Below are 18,894 nucleotides of genomic sequence, written 5' to 3' on the forward strand. Positions count from 1 at the left end.
TAAGTGTTGTTGAATTTATTATTCGAAATGCAAAGTCACAATAAACTATTGTATCAACCTTGACCATCTGGAAGAGTTGGGTGCCATTTTTTGAGGCCGGCTCAAGGGTAAATCAGCCTGCATTAGACACGGTTATTATTTTTATATATAAGTGGGAAACTGTCAGGTGCTGGGGGAGGGATCACATAAAATGTAGTATGCTAAATATAAACTGGAAAAATATCAGCACCTTCTATTTGTAACCTTGGGACCTGGTTACCACAAAGAGTAAAAAGAAGGTTGACCACAGGAGAACTCCACAGCTCCACAATTGATTAGGATTTCCACAAAACTTAAAAAAAAACTTTTCAGTTAACTTTTCGTATGTTATAGAGTGGCCAATTCTAAGCAACTTTACAATTGATCTTCATTTGCTATTTTTTTTTTAATTATTTGCCCTTTTCTCTTTAAAGCTTTCGAAATAGGTGTCACTGACCCCATATAAAAACACATGCTCTGTAAGGCTATACATTTATTGTTATTACTACTTTTTATTACTCATCTTTTTATTCGGGCCTCTCCTATTCATATTCCAGTCTCTTATTTATAGCAATGCATGGTTGCTAGGGTAATCTGGACCCTAGCAACCACATTTCTGAAATTGCAACCTGGAGAGCTGCTGAATAAAAAGCGAAATAACTCAAAAACCACAAATAATTGAAAACCAGTTGCAAATTGTCTCAGAATATCACTCTCTACATCGTACTAAAAATGTATTTAAAGGTGAACAACCCCTTTAAGGCTGGTCAGAGCGCTGGGAGGTGTAATTATTGCTCCAGTGCTTCTTTACTCGTGATACTCCCAAGTTCCGATTATCTACATGACCTATTGGGTATTATTGTCAGTATCACTCTCAAAAACCTGTATTATATTTAACATTATTTTCTTTTCCAGAACTGGGACATTGCAATGTGCACTAATGGGCTGTTTTATCTCTTTTATAACTTTTAATATGTAGAGTGATATTTTGAGACAATATCCAATTTGTATTAAGTTTTAGCTTTAATCTTGAGTTTATGGAGCCGTAACTCCCATGTCAGAATCTTGAGAATCATTCAAGTCATACAATCAGAGGCATAAGGAGAGCTGGAACTCGGGAGACTCATGGTTTTCAGTGACTTTATTCACAATTTGAGTCATGGATTTGTCCTAAAATGATTTAATCCAATCCATAAATGCTGTAAATTGCTGCAAAGAAGAAAAGCCAGCCATCTGATCCGGGTAATCTTTACATAGCCTTACTTGTTTATTCTGCTTGGTTGCCATAAGCCGCACACTCATTCCTGGCTACTTTATCTCTCCTAGAACCCCTCCCCCCTCTCATAGCATCTCCTATAAGAAACTTGCAGTCCTAAATATAGGCACACACAAACAGGAGAAGTTCTGTTCCACCTGAAGCTTGAACTCCTGCTGGAAGAAAGAAGAGCCGTATGTTGGGTACCAGTCAGGACAGCATAGAACCTTGGGGCAGAATATTACTTACTGTGACAGAACCCATTTTCGAATTGCCCCTTATGTTTCTTCTTGAAAACTCTAAAAGAGCATTGTGCACCCAGACAATGCAGTGTAAAATTCTGCTGTCCTTTCCGACCCCCATACAAACAGTCTGGGAGGGTGGCAGTGATTTACTGTGCATGTGCCCCAGGCATAAGAAGGTATTGAGACTCAAGATTGCCCCCAATGCAGCTCTAGGCCCATCACTGGCACACACATAAAACACACATCTTTGTAGCATCAGTGGGTTGGGCCAATTTCCACTGGAACTGGTGAGCTTCTTAACAACAGAAAAAGATCAGAGGGTGCCCTAGGGGCAGGAAGTGATTTTTATTTTAACAGATGTCACTTCCTGATCTTCATGTGATTCACCCACTGCAATGTGAAGGATCAGGAAAGGATGTAAATCGCTGGCAGGATGGAAATCGGTGCACTTTGTTTTCCGAAGTCGCATGAAGTTGTCTCACTAGGCGATTTAAATTCTAGCGGGCGGGAGGGGCAGTTCAGGGAGATTAATCGCACCGAAGAAGAGGCGATTTATCTCCCCTGATCGTGTGTCTCTGCCCTAAGTGCCGAGTTCATTTATAAGTCAACGGGAGAGGTCCAGTGACCATTTTAAAGCGGTTTTTAAGCTGCCTTCCTGACATTTTTCGGAAAAAACTCAGTTTTCAGGTCGGTAATATTTATTTGAGTTTTAGACATTATATATAACCCCCCAATCGAATTTTGAGTATATTCGAATTAGAGTTAAAAAAACACACAAATTCAAATTCGACCTTTGATAAATGTGCCTCTAAAAGTACGACAGGATGACTGTTATGGAAATGTTTTATTATAACTGTAAGCTTAATAGTGAAGGTTGGCCTTACCAAGCAATGGACTGTTTCATGCCTTAGTGCATGGGTGCCCAAAAGATAGATCGGGATCTGGCAGTAGACCTTTAGCTGGTGATCAGTAGATCTCAAGACACTGTCAACAAACAGTTTGTCTTATTCACCCTCCTGTTTCATGCTTTTCATTCAGATATTTATTATGTTAAAGGAGAAGGAAAGATTAAGACTAAGTAAGCCTTATCAGAAAGGTCCATCTAAATATACCAGTAAACCCTCAAAGTAATGCTGCTCTGAGTCCCCTGTCAAAAGAAACACTGCGTTTCTTTCCTTCTATTGTGTACACATGGGCTCCTGTATCAGACTTCCTGCCTTCAGCTTAAACCTCATTGCCCTGGGCAAGAGCATGCTCAGTTTGCTCCTCTTCCCCCCCCCCTCCCTTCTCTACTGTAATCTGAGCCCAGAGCAGGGAGAGACTCAGGCAGGAAGTGATGTCACACCACATTAATACTGCAGCTCCTATCCTAAACAAACAGAGTTTCTAAAGCTGTTTACTCAGGTATGGTAAAACATTCTACAGAGTAAATATGGCATTCTAGCTTGCACTATTGCAGCTAATCTATTGGCAATAAAATGCCTCCGTAGCTTTCCTTCTCCTTTAAGGTTACATAAGAAATAGTTGTTTGTTAAATATAATATACATTTTCCCATAAATCAATATTTAAGTAATATTTTCCATGGAACAGAATCCTAAAAATGCTTTTACGGATGTAGATCATAATGGGACATCACTAAAAGTAGACCTTGTATTAGTAAAGTATGGGTACTCCTGCCTTAGTGCAACAGAACAGAAGAACATGTTTAGTAGTCTTGATCCCTCTTACAACTGAAGCACACGGAGTGACAAAAATGCATCTGTTGGAAGGTGTCGAGTAGGTCCAGGAACAGCATGCACGTTTTTAATGAAGGGGAAAAGGAATATGAATGGCAAGAAGGTATTTTACCTTGATACTAGAAAGTAAGGTTATTTTATTTCCACTAGGGAAGCACTGAATATGTTACGTTGGATGTCGCCAAAAGCTGCACAAAGTCTGGCTGAGCAACAGTCCAACTTACAAACTTGGCGTTAGATGCTCAGAATTGAGATTTTCTCACTCCTTTTAAGCATTCTATCCTTTAGGAAGGAGTCTAAAACTCTACATCAGTGTTATATACCAACAAATAAAGGCAGGATGAAACCAGTCTTGCAAGACTTTATTATAAATACCTGGTTGGCGCTTCTTCACAACAAGCTATGACAAAATGATTGATTCAACTTGCTTTGCCACAACCCCCCAAAAAAGGAAAACAAACACTTTTTGCTTGGTTAGAAAAATAAATTAAAATAATTTATTTTACACATAATTCTGGATTTTTTTTGCAAATGACAGACAAGCCAATACTTGATTAACTGTAAGTCAAAATTGTGCTGGATGTACAAAATGAGAACGGCTGCAACTATTCATATGACTGGGATACCCTGCTGCAAGAGCTTTCCCATGGCCGACACATTATGTCTTATTACAAACATTTTTTAACAGCATTTATTCTTTCAATTCAAGGACAAAACAAAATGTATTTACATGAAAAAAAGAAATTAGAATTGTTCTGGACACCACTGATATGTTTGATCCTTCAACAGTTTGAATGCAACTCTATTCCATATCATATCCAGACACCCAGTGCTTTTTAAGGTCTTTTTACATTTCAAGTCCATCGCTCTCTCTCCAGCCCCTTCTCTATGTTGTGGCTCATCCTGTAATTGAGGGGATCCTACCACCAGACAGCCAGGGAAATCAGCATCACTCAAGTGAAGTCAGTAGTTGAAATTGAAAAAAGGCTATATGGTACAGGTTAAATAGTGGATAACAGATCTACAGAGCTTATCTGCTGTGTAACCTGATTCTTTTCTCCTTTGAATAGCTGCCCCCATAGCAGCTTATTTATATAAACAATAGTAGTGTTCCTGAAGCAAACATCAGTTTTACCAGTGCAGGGAAACACTGCATTACATTTGTATTACTTTAAACACTGTCATTTTTTGATGTTACTGTTCCTTTAACACCTTTCTTAAAAATACAACTTACCCATTCTCCGATTGTGCTCCTCTTCAGAAATGGCGACAGGGCGCTTGATTTCTCCTCCCTGGCTATCTCTTATAGAAGGCAGGGAGGAGAAATTGAGCAAAGCACGATGGATCGTTGCCGTGTCGCCATTTCTGAAGAGGAGCGCAAGTAAAGTGTCTTGGTGGTTTTATTTCATTATGTAGAAACAATTTTTTAAATTTTTTTTTACTGCCAGTGCTACATCAAGGGCTCTCCTTAGCATGCGACACCTACACCCACAACCAGTCGTGTAACTAAATAATACTGGGCCCCACAGCAAATTATTTTTCAGTCCCCCAAAATGTCTAGAGGTTGACCTGTTTTACCAATATTTATTGATATTATATATTAATTAGGGCCTCATGGGGCCCCTATAATTCCTGGGCCCCCCTGCAGCCGCAGGGTCTGCTTCCTCTGTAGTTACACCACTGCCCGCAACTCACTTGCACCTTGTGAATCTCATGCTAACCATGCTTCCATTGTTGTGCCAGAATGATATTATTACAAACACAAATGAACTGGTGCCGCAGCTTGTCCACACTGGTAAATCACGCACAAGTTGTGTGGCATGATACTGTGAAAATAATGCTTCACTGTAAAACTAATGACCAATCCAATCTGTATTTAGTGCCAGTCTCTATATTACATAGTCCCTAATGTGTTTTCCGATGGGAAATAGGTTTAAACCTCAATTAGTACTTTATAAACTTTTTTAGGATTTGATTGTCTCCAAAAACATGACGTGATCATTTCTATTCCATGTTACAAAAACGGACTTGTCTTTAATTAAAAGTGCAAAACAGAGACCCCCCCAATGATCAAATGGGGTCATGATATCAAAGAAGAAATGCAGATCATAGAAATGAACACTTGCACAGTATTTCCCTAGCAAATAACGAGGCATTTTATAAAAGCAAGTAGCCACATAAGCTCAAGTCCTACTAAAGTCCAGAAGATAAAAATGCACAGAAGACGACTATTCATTTACCTGCTTCTACTGCAATCCTAAAGTGACCAACATGGTTCCTTAAATGCAAAGGACGCATTCCAGAATACAGAATGCATCTTATTGATTGAGTTATTCGCATTTAAGGAACCACTTTAGAGTCACTGGGCTATGCATCATATAGGAACACAATAACAGAAGAGGCCAAGTATTCTGGATTCTGCTTTAAGCATCAGTTCTCCTCAAAACAGACATGATTCAAATAGAAAACCTGAGGACAATGGCTGTACAAATCCAAATCGCTTTAGCTACAAATTGCACCATCTGAGGCTTCATTCAGATCAGTTTTCTACTACAGCTCGTTCTTGACGTCGCATTCATCGACTTCAGTAGACATTCAATGCAAGGGTAGACTGTTCTACAGGACTTGGTAAGAAATCCATAACAGAATCACACAGATGCTGACCTTGCATCCAACTTTAGTAGTCAAAAAAATGAGACTCCTGTATGGATGTGTGCAGCCGGATCTCATTCACTGGAGCAAAAGGTGATCTGAACAAGCTCTTATGGTGCAAACTTGGATGGTATTTAGTCTAAATAACCCATAGTTATTGCTTCAAAAAGGTGATTCTGCCTCTGTAAAAGGGGTTTGTGTACATGTATTATGAATGTTTAGTTTCCTAGTAGACTATCCTCTTTAGGTTTGAATAGTTACGCAACTAGTTTTTCCTGTTCTAAGTGTAGATAACCTGTGCACGAGTGAAGCAATTGTGTTCATTCTCATTTACTGCACTCCGTTTCAATTCTTAAGCAGCAGATGCCATTACTCCAATTGCTCCCAACACCCTGGCCAGATTTAAGCTGCCGAGTCAGGCCCTTCAGACTGAGCCCGTGCATGGGGCCCTCCGATAGATCCACCTGACTAACATCTGGCAGAAAATTGTCTGATATCAATTGCCCCTAGGGCAAACAATCGGTTAACCAGATATCAGCTAGCTTAGGTGGACATATTGAGGGAAAGCAAACAGTTATGACCCATATGACCCCCACTCAAGTCACTGATTGGTTACTGCCTGGTAATGAGTGGAAACCAAGAGAGCTGGCTGTTATGCCAGACATCCAGTCACTCCAGCCTTTATACATTATATTTTTGCCTAACTATATTGAATTTTTTTTTTATTGTGCACAGCCTCTTTACCCAGTTTTTTTTATACTGAATAATTCCTTTGAGCACATTTAAAGCTGCATACAAAGTTCCCAGATACACAGAGACAATAACACCTACAATTCCCCTAGAAAGTAATTCAATATATGAAGTCTTTGGTCTCTGTACCCCCTTACCCTGCCTTTTTTCATCTTCTAATTAAATGTAGCAGTAACTATAGGCCTGACTAATGTACTAAAGTAATCAATTATTCAAAGAAAATGTTTTTAAATTTGCCTCAAATAAATGTGTAATGCTTAGTAAGAGTCAATGCTGGAAACATTTGATGTACAGCCACTGCTGCCTTTAACAAGAATATTTTTTTACCTGTAACTGAAGCTCCTCTGCTGCTATATGACCTCCATAAGCTGCCCATTTTCTGACTATTCTTGTTAACAAGGACACACCCATAGATGGAAGATCCTTAAAGGGGACCTGTCACCCAGACATAAAAAGCTGTATAATAAAAGTCATTTTCAAATTAAACATGAAATCCAAATTATTATTTTTTTTATTAAAGCATTCATAGCTTTTGTAAACTAATTTAAAAATCTCAGCTGTCAATCAAATATTGGCTGCCCCTCCTCTATGCCTTAGGCATGGAGGCGGGGCAGACAATTACTTTGACTTTTCTTTCAGCACTTACTAGATGTCACTGCTCTCCACACATTCCCCTGTTCTCTTCACCATTGTATAACCAGTGCATGGGGATGGACATCAGGTCCCCCATTCTGGTGCACAAACAAGATTCTGAGATGATACAAGGCTTGTCTTAATAACAGTGTCCACAAAATGGCTCCTGCCTGCTTGCTTTAATCATGAATTCCCAGACTGAAGGAAACAAGATTCAAATTATTTATATAGTATAATTAAAGTTCATTTTGCTTGACTAACACAATAAAATAGGATTCGGAAGAATTTTTTTTGGGTGACGGGTCCCCTTTAAATTAAAGGTTCTTGCTCGGTTAGCGAAGTCTCAATTCCACATGATCATTGGGTCACTGAGGGTGCTCTGTTTAGCAGTCTACAGATGTCATGTTTGCCCAGCAATTTAGTATTTATGCTGATAAATAAGGCTCTCTGTGCAGAACATACGCCTGTATATTTACTATATATATATATATATATATATATATATATATATATATATATATATATATATATATATATATATATATATATATATATATATATATATATATATATATATATATATACATACACACACACACACACACAAAAATAACTTATAAATAGCAATTTCCCATAGCACCCCATAATATATTTCTATTCACACATACAGACACATTTCTCTGTGGAAGTGAAATGCTTTTAGCAAGCATGATGTTAATACTCACCCACTTACATACCTGCTAGTACCAAAGTTAGTATATAGGCAATCGGCCACATTAGAGAACGCAGCCAAAAACTACAGCATAAGGGGTAAAGACACAAAATAATACATGAGGTATCAATTAGACATATTCAGTTTAAACAGTTGGACTATGCGGAGCCATCAGAATTCCAGGTGTTCCTGCACTATAATTCCCTGCACCCCCTACAGCTCAATTAATGCAGGAAATTGCATAAAATATCTACAGGTCAATTCTATTACAATGGGATTATGCATTATTATAGGGTTGCCAAACAAGATCCCTCCTCCTCCTCCTACACCTCAGGAGATGCACAGACCTGTAGTGCTACAAACTGAATCATAAATTGTTATTGTCTAAACATGTAAACTTTTGCCCCAGATTCCCTAATAAAATGATTTTCAAAGCCCAGGGGCTGTACAGTAACAATACTGATAATGCTGGAGAAGATATACATGGTTCTAACACACAAAATATATGTTTATATGTATATCATCTATATATATATATATATATATATATATATATATATATATATATATATATATATATATATATATATATATATATATATATATATATATATATATATATATATATATATATATATATATATATATATATATATATATATATATATATATGTATATTTATCCCTTGATTCATATCACAATTATTCTAATACTAAATACCTTTCTTCTTGAATAGGAAATACTTTGCGGTTACCCTGACAAGTGGCCATTAGCAATGCTGATATTTCACACTGTGGGCGCTAAACATGGAGTTCTGTAGCACAGATATCAGTAGGAACAGTGCTTTTTGCAGCCTCTCCATGTCCCATACAGCCGGGCTAAGCACAAAAGCAACGAGCGCTATGGTTTAAGTGCCCACCATTCAAGTTTGCATTGTCCGTGTCATCCGTAGACCTGCATTTTCAATCATTTGGTCTGTTCATGCATATAAACAAGGAGAATAATCTTTAAGTGATAAATATAAAAAATTCTATAGAAAAAGGATAACCCCGAATTCAGTGTCTACATAATATTCTACCCTCATTTTAGGACTGTAAAGTTTCCAAGCCAATAAGGACTGGTGTGCAGATGCACAATCCATTTTTTCCTGCACCTTTCTAGCAGTTGCACCATAACAAGAGGATTGCACAATGGCTTCTACTGCTACCACCTCACAGAATAAAGTACTGATGCCGTGTGCTTAGTCAAGCCGGACTACATATGTGTTCCGCATTCCCATTATGTTCTGTGCCATTCAGCTAGGGCTCCACTTTGACTCCCTTTATAAAGGGCAGACCTGTGGGAACTATCTTTTTATATTCCAAATAGTTTTCTCCAAAAAAGTGGATAAGCGCAAACTCCTCCTCCTCGATCCGCTCACGGAAAAACCTCCAGGACGCAAGCGTGTAACCAATTAAACACAGAGGGTTACAAAGCAGAACCTAAGCCAAAGAGAGAACAAATACACATTCAGTAAAATGAAAGAAAAAAAAATTTTTATGCACAGGGTGGCTGCAAAAACAGTTTGGCACATTTATATAAGGGGTTGTTAACTTTAAGTATGATGTAGAGAGTGATATTCTGAGATTATTTACAATTGCTTTTCATTTTTTATCATTTGTGTTTTTTGTTTTATTTAGTTTTTTATTTAGCTGCTCTCTGGTTCGCAATTTCAGCAATCTGGTTGCTAGGGTTCAAATTACCCCAACAACCATGCATTCATTTGAATAAGGGTATGGAATATGAATAAGAGAGGCCTGAATACAAAGACAAGCAATCAAAAGTAGCAACAATAATAAGGGGGTTATTTATTAAACTCTGAACGGCAAAAACCCTGAATTTGTTTTTTTTTTACTTTAAAATCAGAATTTTTAGTGAAAAAAACCCCCCAAAAACTAGGGATACACCGAATGCACTATTTTGGATTCGGCTGAACCCCTGAATACTTCGCCAATGATTCCGCCCAATACCGAACTGAATGCTAATTTGCACATGCAAACTAGGAGTGAGAATCAGAAAACATTTTTTACTTCTTTGTTTTGTGACAAAGTGTCACGCGATTTCCCTCCCCGGAATCAGTTCAGCTGGGCAGATGGATTAGGCCAATACGAATCCTGCTGAAAAAGGCAGAAACCTGGCCAAATCCCGAACCAAATCCAGGGTTGTATTATTATACCCCGAGGATGAAAAAAGTCAGAATCCGAAAATCCGGCATCTCAGAACTGGAGAAGTTGTATAAGTCAATGGGAGCAGTCCTGAAGAGATCTTGATCTGTGCTGGGTTTCGTGAAATATTTTGTGGTTTTCAGGCAAAAAAAAATAATCCGAAAACAAAATCTGAGGTGGAAAATCTATTTATACGATTCCTTTTGTTCATGATTTTTTCCCGCAGGAAATTTTCGGGAAAATGCATTGACAAATAAAGAGAAAACCCTGTTCGGATTTGGTCGGAGTATTTTTCCCAAACATAATGAGATACATTCGGACTTTGATAAATGAGCCTCTAAGTGTAGCCTTACAGAGCATTTGCTTTTTAAGATGGGGTCAGTGACCCCCTATTCAAAAGCTGGAAAGAGTCAAAAGAAGAAGACAAATAATTAAAGAAAACTATAGAAAATAAATAATGATAAACAATTAAAATATTGCTTAGAACTGGTCATTCGTTAACATTCTAAAAGTTAACTTCAAGGTGAACCACTCTTTTAAAAAATACCCAAATTCTGCTCTCTGTTATCTTCATCCGTTTACACCTGAATTTCACCTATTCAAATGCTGCATGTTTCAAGTGTGTTGTTCACCTACAACAACACTTAAGCTGTACGCATATGTATTTATGGAAGGCTACATAGAGCTTTACATCTTATTATGGTTTGGAATTCCCCACAGTAAGCTATAGACCTGCCCACTTAAAGGACCATTCCGTTGCATTCCATTATAAGGGAAGGAAGCCAGACTAATACTGTACCTGAGTTCCGATGCTCCAGTAAAACCAGCCGACATATGACGGATGTCTGAACCAGGAATAAACCCCAGATGTGACTAATCTGTGGGAGTCAGATTTCTCGTTCTGTACAATGTGGTTGAAATTGGAGCCAGCTGTGAGCATTGCACATTTCCTGAGCAGCTCCCCAAAGAGAACCATGATCAGCCCAATAACACTCAGCCATGTTATCTGCTTCAGACCTATTAGCAAAAAAGCAACAAGAGACACCCTTGTAATAGATTTAAAATGATTTTATCCTTTAGATTGTATCAAAGGTCTGACCTCGGTCAGTATGATATGTTTAACAATATGGGTAAGAAGAGAAGAAACCTACACAGTAAGGATCCAGGATTTATGGTATTATTGGGCTACATATAAAGAATTCTCGAAATCTTAACCTTTGATTGAGTTGTATTTATTATTGATGGGAGTGACCTGTTTGAGTTAATTAGATTGGGCAGGGTTCTTTTTTCTCTTCTTACCCAATCTGCTTCAGACCTGTGACATGCCGTTAGAGAAGAGACAAAGAGATCATGAGACGTCTTACATTGCAATGTACAGGAGCACAGAAAATTGTTATTAAAGGAGAACTAAAGTTTAACTAAAGAAGTAGCTAGAAATGTTGTAAATTATGTTTTGTGCTTCAGTATTAGCCCAAGGCATCCACAGCCCTTTAAAGGAGAAGGAAAGCTACTGAGGCATTTTATTGCCAATAGATTAGCTGCAATAGTGCAAGCTAGAATGCTATATTTATTCTGTAGAATGTTTTACCATACCTGAGTAAAAAGCTCTAGAAACTCTCTGTTTGTTTAGGATAGGCTGCAGTATTAACATGGTGTGACATCACTTCCTGCCTGAGTCTCTCCCTGCTCTGGGCTCAGATTACAGTAGAGAAGGGAGGGGGGTGGGGGGAGAGGAGCAAACTGAGCATGCTCTTGCCCAGGGCAATGAGGTTTAAGATGAAGGCAGGAAGTCTGATACAGAAGAGCATACGTACACAATAGAAGGAAAGAGATGCTGTGTTTCTTTTGACAGGGGACTCAGAGCAACATTACTTTGGGGGTTTACTGGTATATTTAGATGGACCTTTCTGATAAGGCTTACTTAGTTTTAACCTTTCCTTCTCCTTTAACAGTAAAGATCTGTGTCTCCAAAGATGCCCCAGTAGCTCCCCATCTTCTTTTCTGCACATGCTCTGTGCTCACTTACTGAGCTTAGGGTCCCACTCACAATATACAGTACACATAGAATATAAATGTCACAATATAAGCTGATTAGTAATTAATACAGATTACTACATGGCAGCACAGAAACCAGTGCAACTAGCATCAGAATCTTATAATCAGCCTTGTTGCATCAGCTTATATTAGAGGTCAACCTCATTGATAATTTACGACAACCCCTAAGTTTAGCTTCTTAACAGCTGCTGAGAGCCCACTGGGCATGTGAGTGTCACAGACAATTTCCAAGATGGTGACCCCCTGTGAAAAGTTTGAAGTCCTGGATCATTGCTGCTATTGACAAGCTGAAATGTTAGACTGGTGCAAAAAGTTCAGTATATAAAATATGTAATTTTTAACCATATTAATTTTTAGGGTTTAGTTCTCCTTTAAAGGTGTAGTTCACCTTAAAATGATCTGCTATGGTGTAGTCTAAGACACATGCACAAAAGTAATATACAGGCAAATTTGCGCTTTAAAACAAAATTGGAAACCCTTTTTCTTCCATCTACCTTTTAGGGGGCTGCTGTTCCGCCTATATCACGTGTGTGTATAGTTTGGTGCCTGAACAGCATATTGGTAATGTGTCTATGAGTGAACAGGGTCTTTACGTAATGTCATTATGGTGTAAACAAGAAAAAAAGAAAAAGGAAGGTAAAGAGGGGGCTAAGGATGTCTAGAACATGGCAGGATATGATTGTTGTGCAAGGACTAACAGTTGCCTAATACTCTCTTTAAAAATATATTGCCATACACTTACTAAAGAATAAGCAGCCACAGTCATTCTGGGATACAAAATAGCTTTCTAAACTTATGATATGCAAGAAAAACATTTTATCTTTCTGTACGATATGAATCATGACAGGAAAGCACAGGCTACACAGTCAGATCATTAACTTATAACTACTGCAAAACAAAACTGTTCCCAAAAACAGCAGACAAATTGCAAATGTCTTAAATAATATATTTGTATAGAAATCCTATATTTCACATATGTCTTTAACTTACCACCTACCTGGGTAAATTGTTGTCTCAATAGTAAATTCCACCCAAGATGACACTGCAGCCAGGGTATATTCTAAGCTGTGATTCAGGAGGAATGAATCAATAGACAAGCTTTTTGGATTGTTCATTGCGGTTACCAAATACTCGGAGTAATGAAAAAATGACAGGGAACAGACATACCTACAAATGAAACAAGAGTTCTCTTAACGGGAGGCCAATGTCAATTAACTACTGCTGCTTTATAATAAGCTAAAGCCATAAATAGGGATGCACTGAATCCAGGATTCGGTTCAGGATTTGGCCTTTTTCAGCAGAATTCGGATCCTGCTGAAAATGTTTTCCCCTTCCCACCCCTAATTTGCTCAGATCGGTATTCGGTCGAATCTTTCGCAAAGGATTCGGGGGTTTGGCCGAATTAAAATAGTGGATTCAGTGCATCCCTAGGCATAAATAACCTGTGATATAGAACATTAGATAGAGTGCTCATGTGATGTTAGCAGTTATAAATGGTGACCTATCACATGTTACATACCTTACTGTAACTTGTATTTTAAAAATAATTACAGTTTACCCAGGATTGGACATCAGGGGGTGTAATACATTTTTCATTTGCCTAGCGAAAGTGTTTCATGGACAAACAACCTGTGGTATTCGTTGGTAATGGTGTTACGTAGAACATTAAAGGGATACTGTCATGGGAAAAAAAGTATTTTTCAAAATGAATCAGTTAATCAGTTAGTGCTGCTCCAGCAGAATTCTGCACTGAAATCCATTTCCATAAGTCCTATGCAGGAGGTAGTTGGATCATTCATAAAGGAATTGTGTAGTATAAAAATAAAAACTGGATAAATGGATAGGCTGTGCAAAATAAAAAATGTTTCTAATATAGTTAGTTAGCCAAAAATGTAATGTATAAAGGCTGGAGTGACTGGATGTCTAACATAATAGCCAGAACACTACTTCCTGATTTGCAGCTCCCTAACTCTTGAGTTAGTCAGCAACTTGAAAAGGGGCCCACATGGGACTTAACTATTCAGTGAGTTTGTAATCGATCCTCGGCATTCAGCTCAGATTCAAAAGCAACAGTTTTGACCCATGTGCCCCCCCCCCTCAAGTCACTGATTGGTTACTGACTGGTAACCAGTGTAAACCAAGAGAGATGCAAAGCAGGAAGAAGTGTTCTGGCTATTATATTAGACATCCAGTCACTCCAGCCTTTATACATTACATTTTTACCTAACTAACTATATTAGAAACATTTTTTTAATTTGCACAGCCTATCTATTTACCCAGTTTTTATTTTTATACTCCACAATTCCTTTAATCTGTAGCACACAGTGACTCGTTGGTGGATCTCCATTGCTTCCTGACATTCTTTTTCAAGTATGATATCTTTTGCTGTTCACCTTTTTATGACTTTCTGGAGCAGCTCTGGGGGGGGGGGGGGGGGGGGTCACAGAACCTGTAAACTGTTCTAAATTGATACATAAATTGATACATTTATTATCTTTGTCCCTGCTGAGCAGACTCCCTGTGTTTCAATTAATGCAGCTGTTAGAATTGATACAATAATTGCCAATATTCCACAGATGCTGTCGAGAATGTGAGAAATATCAACTAATGTACTAATTGTAACAGTTACCTGAACTACTGATCAGACACAGTTTTAGAAAAAAAATAAAGAATGGAAAGCCATAGAAATATAAAAATCTTTGAATAATAGGGTAGGGGCGGACATTTCTACCAATCTCATCACTAGACCCATGCAAGGAGTTTATTCTGCTCAAGTCAGTATGAGATTATCATCAGATAAAAGAATAAATATCACATTGGTTTGGGCACTTGCTGCACAAACGAAATGCAATCATCCTCAGTTTTTCCAGGTTAAGCAAATGGTACAGGATCGGGAGAATCAATGAAATGTTATGCCATATATATTTATTATCGGCTTAGATTAAACTAATAACCAATCATTACTCACCATCCAAAGGGCTTCCATGGTGACTGTGTGATGCTCAGCAGCAAACCACACCCGAAAGCAAAACCTAAAAAGCTGGCCCTGATGGCTACCTGCAAACAAATAATATTTATCAGCCAATTTGTTATTGATTGCATAACATTTACCTAAAAAAAAATGTTTACATTCTACCACGTGATTTGATATAACGATACACTGTAGTAGGCAGAAGGAAAGCAAGTGCACAGAAAAAGGTTAACCAATTACAGCTAGAGGTTAGTAAGTATAGCCCCTTTCATGAGTTTTTATTTTTAAAGGGGAATTCCGGCTTGCAAACTAAAATTTGATAAAGAGGCCCACATAACACAGAAACCCCTAATATACTCATCACAGTTACCTGTTTCTTCAAAAAGTATAAATAAATGCCATTTTCTATGCTGAAATCCAGCTGTTTAACAGTTCTTCTCTTTCTGCATCATTTGAAATTCTGGCAGGGAAGGAGGGACTAAACACTGATGTTACAAATTGTAAAAGCTACTCCACAGATCACAGACAGCATGCAGGAACTACATAACCCACAATGCATTGCACTATGATATTCTGTTCCTTATTGAAATCACGTGTGCAGGGAATTGTGGGGTTTGGAGGATGCAGGCTAAGGATACAAAGTAACAGTAGTCTAGGGAACTGCTCCAAACCATTAAAAATCATGAAAGTCTGTTTATTTTTTAATTGAAGTATATTGCAAAGTTGCTTGAAATTATGTTTACTTTTCAAAAAGCTTAAGTTATGTTTGTGTGGAGTTCCCCTTTAACTAAAGTGTAGGTGATTAATAGATTACTGCTCTGTAAAGTGTTTATGAAAATGGTCTTCCTACCAATTCTGCTTCAGTTCTGTTCAGTCCTCAATGGCCGTGTGCTTGTAATATTAATATTAAATTGTGTAATTCTAGTATGGTGCCCAGTGATTGTTTTACTCTGGGGGTAACGTAGGTCAGAGCAAATCACTATGATGCAGACCATATTTTGCATAGAGGCCTACTCTAAGATTTGCATGGGATTGCAGTTAAGCTAGCACTGAGGAAAAGAGCTAAAGGATTTGAGCTTCCTTTAAGAGGCTTTCAGTTTTCAACAAAGCTGAATAACCAGGTCAGTAACAGAAAAAAAATGTAGAGAGAGAGAGAAAAATATTATTATGGCTATTATTATGTTAATGATTGATAGATCTAAATACATACACACTCACAGAAAGCCTATGTTAATCATAGAGCGTATTAGATTAGAGGCTGTTTCTTATTGCTGGGTAGGTTATAAATGTACAGGACTCTGTCAGTCACATTCACAACCTAAAGCAATAAGTGATTGGGGCAGGACTGTATACTGTAAGGGGCTGCCTAATTGAAATTGACCATTTACAGGCAGAACCATATACATCTTTATTTCACAAATAATAACTTTCATATAGAGATTTACATTCTGAGACAACTTGCAATTGATTTTCAATTTGTATAATTTGTGGTTATTGAGCTTTTTATTCAGCAGATCTCAAGTTTGCAGTTTCAGCAATCTGGTGGCTAGGGTCCAAATTGCCCTAGCAACCGTGCGTTTATTTGAATAAAAGACGAATATGAATAGCAGAGGGCATGAATAGAAAGAGGAGTATTAAAAAGCAGCAATAACAATACACTTGAAGCCTTACAGAGCATTTGTTTTTAGTTGGGGTCAGTGACCTCCATTTAAAAGATGGAAAGAGTCAGAAGAAGGCAAATAATTGAAAAACTATAAAAAAATAAATAATGAAGCCCAATTGAATTGGCCATTCTATAACATACTAAAAGTTAACTTTAAAATCAGAAAAATGGACCCATTAAAATGCATTATAAATTGGTGGGACCACAAATAAAACATGTAAAATGCGGGAAAACTTTGAATCAGGGCACTTAAAATTGAGGTTTCACTGTAACTTTCCAATTTAACTTAAAACCAGTGAAAATATGTCAAATTTACAACTGAAAGCAGCGTCTGTCTGAGAACAGAAAAGGACAGATCTGGCCATCAATAACAATTACATTTAAAAGAACACGGAGAATGTACATTGGAACGTTAAGAAATACGTGTTATTCTTGGGTTCACATCGCTTTTAATTATCCAAGAATCCAAGATTCGTTTCGGGATTCGGAAGAATCCTTCTGCCCGGCCGAACCAAATCCGAATCCTAATTTGCATACGTGTGTGACTTTTTGTCACAAAACAAGAAAGTAAAAAATGTTTTCTCGCTTCCTAGTCCTAATTTGCATATATTAGGATTCGGTTCGGCCAAATCTTTTGCGAGGGATTCACGGGTTCGTCCGAGTCCAAAATGGTGCAGCCCTACTTTTAATGTATGAATATAAAAGCAGACACTGACAATATAAAGCAGTGCACAGCCTTGTAGAATGTAAATAAATAGGTCTTATTGCAGAAGCATGTGAAGCAGTACCGACAGTAGAACTAGCCAACTGGCAGGTGAATCCCAATTAAGAGAGTATCAAAGAGGTGAAGCTGAGGTTTCTGGCTCCCATTCAGGCAAGCCACTCGGATGCTGCTGAACTACAGCTTTTAACTCCCTCCACCCTCAGCTAGCAGGTGGAAGAGTCCATCTCAATAGCAAGCCTGTCCCCCCCCCCCCCCTCCACAAACACACACGCTGTACCTGGTAGAGCTGAGCCCTATACAGGAGAAGCAGCAGCCCATTCAGCGCCGCTATAAAGGTAACAAGCGCTATCCGACCCGGGGCGGCTCCCAGCAGAGTCTGTTCCGGCTCCGAGAACCTATTAATGAGAAGCGGCAGAGATATCACCGAGGCTCCAAGCATAAAACTAACTACGCTCACTCTTCCCTCCTGTATCAGCCGCACACCGGCCATCTTGGAGAAGGCAAAAAGGAAGTTAACGTTTGAGCTTCCTGTCGGTCTCTCGCTGTACAACGCAACCTGCCGCTCTCTTAGTGCTACACCTGCTGGTAAGAAGCGGGAACTGCACGCTGCAAGGAAAACTAGTAATTCGTACAGAGTTTTTTTTTTTTTTTACCCGTGAGCCACATTCAAATGTAAAAAGAGTTGGGGAGCAACACAAGCATGAAAAAGTCCCTTGCGGTGCCAAATAAGGGCTGTGATTGGCTATTTGGCAGACTGACAGTCTGCAGGAGACTCTACTTGGCACTATACTTAGTTTTTATGCAATTAAAACTTGTTTCCAAGCCTGGAATTTAAAAACAAGCACCTGCTTTGAGGCCACGAGAGCAACATCCAAGGGGTTGGAGAGCGACGTGTTGCTCACGAGTTACTGGTTGGGGATCACTGTATCGTACCCAATGCCGGAATATAAACTGATTATCACTATTTGCATTAGAGACTTTACACTTCTTTAATCGGGACGTAATCCCAAAATAAAAAGTTGCCTAAAGAAAGACAATTCTGTTCTGATCAACTGTCCAATATACATTGGTCACACATTTTCAGTGATCTGAAAGCTCTTCCTAAATGAAGCTACAGCTGAAAGCAGTTTTCTTCTGTCCCTTTCTTTTCTCAGCAATTTTGGTTCTGACTTTCGAAACAATATAACAAGCCTGCCCAGGTCCAGACTGAGAATTAAAATAGGCCCTGGCAATTCAGGTACACAGAGGCCCAATCAGCCCACATAGAGGCCCAAA

The 18,894-nt window shown here is 38.4% G+C and overlaps 1 protein-coding gene across 1 annotated transcript; it reads right to left on the bottom strand.

The window, feature by feature from the left end:
- Nucleotides 1-9,009: 9,009 nt before the first annotated feature.
- On the bottom strand, nucleotides 9,010-18,181 carry icmt.L (isoprenylcysteine carboxyl methyltransferase L homeolog). Its single transcript, XM_018226115.2, has 5 exons — nucleotides 17,897-18,181; nucleotides 15,230-15,318; nucleotides 13,259-13,428; nucleotides 11,006-11,223; nucleotides 9,010-9,483 (listed from the first exon to the last, which is right to left on the bottom strand). Exons 1-5 carry the CDS (start codon nucleotides 18,107-18,109, stop codon nucleotides 9,301-9,303), a joined length of 873 nt encoding a protein of 290 aa, XP_018081604.1. The 5' UTR covers nucleotides 18,110-18,181; the 3' UTR covers nucleotides 9,010-9,300.
- Nucleotides 18,182-18,894: the final 713 nt, after the last annotated feature.

This window comes from Xenopus laevis, chromosome 7L (genome assembly GCF_017654675.1).
Source record: "Xenopus laevis strain J_2021 chromosome 7L, Xenopus_laevis_v10.1, whole genome shotgun sequence".
Taxonomy (NCBI): Eukaryota; Metazoa; Chordata; class Amphibia; order Anura; family Pipidae; genus Xenopus; species Xenopus laevis.

Coding starts and splice junctions, on each gene's coding strand:
- icmt.L (XM_018226115.2), bottom strand. CDS start 18,109: ATGGCCGGTGTGCGGCTGATACAGGAGGGAAGAGTGAGCGTAGTTAGT. Junction 15,319..17,896: donor ATAGGGCTCAGCTCTACCAG/GTACAGCGTGTG, acceptor ATTTGTTTGCAG/GTAGCCATCAGGGCCAGCTT. Junction 11,224..13,258: donor TGAGACAACAATTTACCCAG/GTAGGTGGTAAG, acceptor TTTTGCTAATAG/GTCTGAAGCAGATAACATGG.